At 39.4% G+C, this 5893-nt stretch overlaps 1 protein-coding gene across 1 annotated transcript in view; it reads left to right on the top strand.

The window, feature by feature from the left end:
• Positions 1-4724, top strand: part of LOC106870581 (potential E3 ubiquitin-protein ligase ariadne-2) — an 18050-nt gene extending 13326 nt beyond the window's left edge. Inside the window, exons 11-13 of the mRNA XM_052978148.1 lie at positions 1086-1177; positions 2546-2629; positions 3878-4724. Of these exons, the coding sequence (XP_052834108.1) occupies positions 1086-1177; positions 2546-2629; positions 3878-3949 (248 nt within the window). The 3' untranslated portion in view covers positions 3950-4724. The remainder of the gene's footprint in view (positions 1-1085; positions 1178-2545; positions 2630-3877) is intronic.
• The last annotated feature ends 1169 nt before the right edge of the window (positions 4725-5893 follow it).

Here is a 5893-nt window from a genome sequence, read left to right as displayed (position 1 = left end):
AAAACCACCCATGTTATCCAAGGGAAAGGCAAAGGGGCCGATACAGTCTGGCACCAGTGACGTCGCAACTCATTTCTACAGCTGAGTGAAACTGGAGCAACGTGAAATAAAGTGCCTTGCTCAAGAACACAACACACAGCTTGGTCTGGGAATACATAAATACATACACATGCATACACATATAAAGGGTACAAGGGTAAAGACCCCTTTCTGTCATGAAGGACTATGGGATTGCAGCTAAAAAGTTCCTCTCAGAGGTATGAGACTGGGCAAGGTTGCTTATAGAACACCAGCGGTCACCCATGCATACCATCCTCTCCTTCTCCACGCCACTGATGTTATCCAAGGGAAAGGCAAAGGGGCCGATACAACTTGGCACCAGTGACGTCGCAACTCATTTCTACAGCTGAGTGAACTGGCGCAACGTGAAATAAAGTGCCTTGCTCAAGAACACAACACACAGCTTGGTCCAGGAATTGAACTCACTACCTCATGATTTGTGAGCCTGACGCTCTAACCACTGAGCCATGTACCCTCACATCAGCATCACCAACACTATATATATATATTCTGAAGGGGTTATATATGACCCCTATTATTTTTCTCTTCTGTGTGTGTGCCATCTTATACTATGGAGATATAAACAAGCATCATATTCTTGTCTGTTGTTTGAGCGAGATCGTTGCCGGTGTCCCTGGACTGGCTCTTGTGCGGGTGGCACATAAAAGACACCATTTTGAGTGTGGCCGTTGCCAGTACCTCTTGACTGGCCTTCGTGCCGGTGGCACGTAAAAAGCACCCACTACACTCTCTGAGTGGTTGGCGTTAGGAAGGGCATCCAGCTGTAGAAACTCTGCCAAATCAGATTGGAGCCTGGTGTTGCCATCCGGTTTTCGCCAGTCCTCAGTCAAATCATCCAACCCATGCTAGCTAGCATGGAAAGCGGACGTTAAACGATGACGACGACGAATAATCATAACAACAATAACATGACAGAAGACGACGACAACAACAACAACAACAATACCGAGTGTAATATTCACTTATGTCTAGTTATGTAGGAATGTTTCCAAGATCTGATATTGTTGTTTCTCTTCTTGTTGTACAGTGCCGATACACTTTACAGTACACCTACCCATACGCCTATTATATGGATAAAGGGGCGAGAAAGGAGCTGGTAAGTAATATACTTACACTTTATAATTATTATTATTATTATTATTTTATGTTTGACTTTTGCTTTGCATTTGTACAAGTTGGATCCAAGTCTCACCCAGAGACCTCAAGAGACAACAAGTTAGAAGTTCATGTAGGTGTTATGCCTAGGGTACCATATATTTGGATTTGTACATAGTGTTGTTCTAGAGAATGTTTAAGAAACCATAAGAAAATTATGTGTTTGTTTTAAAATTTGAGATCACATAGACAGTATTTTACGTAGGATATGGGCAGTTCCCATGAGCACTATCTTTTGAACTTCAGCCATTTCGGGGTTTCCTGGTATCTGAGCTAGGTAGTAATCAGCCCGTTTTGCTGTCATTCCCAGGGCACCTATGACAACAGGTATTGTTTTAGTCTTCAGGTTCCACATTTTGCTAATTTCTATTTCAAGATCTTTATATTTGCTCAGTTTTTGGTAGGTCTTGACAGATACGTTTATATCAATTGGGACAGTCATATCAATGAGGATTATTATTATTATTATTATTATTATTATTATCATTATTGTTATTATTGGCAGAATTGTTAGAAGGCTGGACGAAATGCTTGGCAGTATTTTGCCTGTTGTTACATTCTGAGTTCAAATTCCGCTGAGGTCGACTTCACCTTTCATCTTTTTGGGATCAATAAACTAAGAACACTGGGGTTGATGTCATTGACTATTCCCCTCCCCCGAAAAGCTGCCCTTGTGGCAAAATTTGTAAATATTAACATTATTATTATTATTATTATTATTATTATTATTATTACGGCGGTGAGCTGGCAGAATTGTTAGCACGCCAGGTAAAATGCCTAGTGGCATTTTGTCCATCTTTACGTTGTGAGTTCAAATCCCACCGAGGTCAACTGCATGGCACCTTTGGACAAGTTGTCTTCTATAGCCTCAGGCCAACCAAAGCCTTGTGAGTGGATTTGGTTGATGGAAACTGAAAAGAAGCCCGATGAGTGTGTGTGTATGTATTTGTGTGTCTGTGTCCACCATCATCGCTTGACAGTCGATGTTGGTGCGTTTACGTCCTCATAACTTGGCAGTTCAGCAGAAGGGACTGACAGAATAAGTACCAGGCTTACCAAACAAAAAAGTCCCGGGGGGGTCAATTCCTTCGACTAAAGGCAGTGCTCCAGCATGGCCGCAGTCAAATGACTGAACCCAAAAAATTGTGAGTATCATACCCTATGTAAACAATAACCACCACCATGATGATGATGATGATGATGTTTACATGGGGTATGATAGATAGATAGATAGATATTTGTAAGCTGTGTGAAATAATCCCAATTTCTCTTCACTCATTCCTCCTCCTCCTCCTCTTCCCCTCTCTAGTTTGAATATCAACAGGCTCAGTTGGAGGCAGAGGTTGAAAATTTGTCCTGGAAGATAGAGAGAGCTGAAATCACAGACAGAGGGGTAAGTAAAGGTTTTCTTTTTCCACCCTTCCTTTTTAAATATTTTTCATGCGATTTTTTTTTTTTTTTTTTCCTTTTACCATTTGGTTCCAGGCTCAGTCCCACTGCGTGACACCTTGGACGAGTGTCTTCTTCTGTAGCCTCAGGCTGCCCAAAGCTTTGTGAGTGGATTTGGTGATTTGGTAGACAGAAACTGGAAGAAGACCACTACATATATATATAATATATATATATATATATATATTTTGTGTGTGTGTCCCAGCCATCGCTTGACAACCGATGCTGGTGTGCTAATGTCCCCGTAACTTAGCGGTGCGGTTAAAATATAGTCCCTCGCCATCCTGATTGGTTACAATTGTGAGGAAGTGTTTGATAATCAAGGGAGATAAATGTAATAAAATGGAAGTTATCTCCTATGGAACAAATGTTTTACTTAACGCCTGTTATTGTTACCTTTACAGGATTTTCTATACAAATTTTGGCCGACACTGATTTGTTCTGATGTTTCGTGTCCCAATACGCCTAATGTAAACAACAATGCGATCGAGGATGGGAAAATAGTTAAAGGGTGTATGTGTATATTTCAGGAGTTTTTGCTCTTTCTTCCAACCATTAACCAACCACAAACTCATAGAGAGACCTCTTTTACATATTCATTCCTGGAAGCTTGAGAAATTAATAGCCAGCACTGATTTGTTCTGATGTTTCATGTCGGAGATGCCAGATGTAAACAACAGGATTGAAGATGAGAAAAGGTTAATGGGCGTGTATGCCATACTTCAGGAGTTTTTGCTCCTTAATCAGCATTCCTCTAACCCATTAATCATCAACGACCTCATTTTATTAAATATGCACTAAATATAGCAGTGTAACATTATTGGATTGACCATTCCTGGAATGGCTTCTTTCTGCCCATCTCATTTGTCCATTTCCAGCTGTAGTGAATATAAGGGACCCCTCCCCTCAAATTTCAGACCTTGTGCCTTTAGTAGAAAGGATATTAAACACACCCGACTATCAGAAGTGCGTATTCAGGAAAACAACTTTGTAAAGCATTAAAGCATATAATATGGGCCCAACTTTGCATACAAGACCCAGGGTGGTATTTTGAAACATACTTTTGATTTAAAAATTGTGTTTTATAGGCCAACAAATCTGGTGGTTCTTATAATTGTCCGTATTGTCCATCACAATTGCTTTTAATTATTCATTATTTAATTATTTTCCTTTTTCCTTTAATGTTTTCCAGGATTTGGAAAACCAGATGGATGTTGCTGAGAAGAGAAGACTTACATTACTGAAAGACTTTCTTGAGATTTAGGCGCAGACAGACAGACAGACAACCATGCACGTATACACACACATACAGACAGACACAGGCACACACACAAATGCACACACATACGTGTTGCAGACAAGTGGCGGCTTTTACTATTGGAAGACTTAATTGGCATTTAGATCCCTCCACACACACACACACACACACACACACACACAATTTGTACACACATACAAATATATATATACACAGACATACACACTTCCATTCAAACTCTCAAAAACACGTTTATATATATATATATATATATATATATATATCAACGTGTGTGTGTACATATGTGTGCATATATACATAAAAACGTATGTGTGTATATATATATATATATACATACATACATACATACATACATACACACATGCATAGATATCTATACCCGCATGTTCTCATGCACATACATATATACACGTATACAAACATACATATACAGGACACATAAAAGAAGCAAAGAAGAGGCTAACGCCATCAAGGAACTTGCTTAAGATATATAATTACACACACACACAAACACACACACACACACACACACACACACACATGAACAAAGACATACACAAATGCAGAAACAAAGAACTCTGATAAAAACAACAAAGTCAATAATATTAATAATAATAATAATGATAATAATAATAATAATAATAATAATAATTAAAAGATGTTTTTTAACAGTGACACTTCACAAGATGAAGGTTTTTATTTCTGTTTTAGGAACTGCCAAAGCTTACGATGAATAAAATCAATATTAATAACCAATAAAGTCTGTGTCAATTTTGTGAAAAAAATGCTTTAAAAAAAAATCTTTAATTAAAAAAAATATTCATTACTACTACTACTACTACTACTACTACTACTACTAGTACTACTACTACTACCACTTCTACTACTAGTACTACTACAGCTACTACTATTACCACTACTACTACTACCACTTCTACTACTACTACTACCACTACTACTACCACTACTACCACTTCTACTACTACTACTACCACTTCTACTACTAGTACTACTACAACTACTACTACTACTACTACTACTACTACCACTTCTACTACTACTACTACTACTACTACTACTACTACTAGTAATGGGAAGAATTATAGGCAGAGGCGTGGCTGTGTGGTAAGTAACTTGCTTCCCAACCACATGGTTCCGGGTTCAGTTCCACTACATGGCACCTTGGGCAAGTGTCTTCTACTATAGCCTCGGGCCGACCAAAGCCTTGTGAGTGGATTTGGTAGACGGAAACTGGAAGAAGCCCGTCGCATATATGTATATATATATATATATGTATGTGTGTGTATATGTTTGTCCCCCTCCCCAACAAGTGATGCTGGTGTGTGTGTTTACATCCCCGTAACTTAGAAGTTCGGCAAAAGAGACCGATAGAATAAGCACTAGGCTTACAAAGAATAAGTCCTGGGGTCGATTTGCTCGACGAAAGGCGGTGCTCCAGCATGGCCGCAGTCAAACGACTGAAACAAGTAAAAGAATAATACATCTTGGGTGTCCACAGACAAACAAATAAACAAACATGACTGGAAACAATACCTCCGCCTTCGCTAAGGCAGACATAATAATAATGTTGGCACTCCGTTGCTTACGACGTCGAGGGTTCCAGTTGATGCAATCAACGGAACAGCCTGCTCGTGAAATTAACGTGCAAGTGGCTGACCACTCCACAGAGACGTGTACCCTTAACGTAGTTCTCGGGGGGATATTCAGCGTGACACAGAGAGTGACAAGGTTGACCCTTCCAATGACATAAAACAGAACAGGGATTGAGAAGAAAACTATCACTCTATCTGTGTATGTGTTTATTTAAGTGTGTATGTATGTATATATATGTTGTTGGCACTCCGTCGCTTACGGCAACGAGGGTTCCAGTTGATCCGATCAACGGAACAGCCTGCTCGTGAATTTAAC

This window comes from Octopus bimaculoides, chromosome 30 (genome assembly GCF_001194135.2).
Source record: "Octopus bimaculoides isolate UCB-OBI-ISO-001 chromosome 30, ASM119413v2, whole genome shotgun sequence".
NCBI classification, from domain to species: domain Eukaryota; kingdom Metazoa; phylum Mollusca; class Cephalopoda; order Octopoda; family Octopodidae; genus Octopus; species Octopus bimaculoides.
This window is presented reverse-complemented; position numbering and strand designations above follow the sequence as displayed.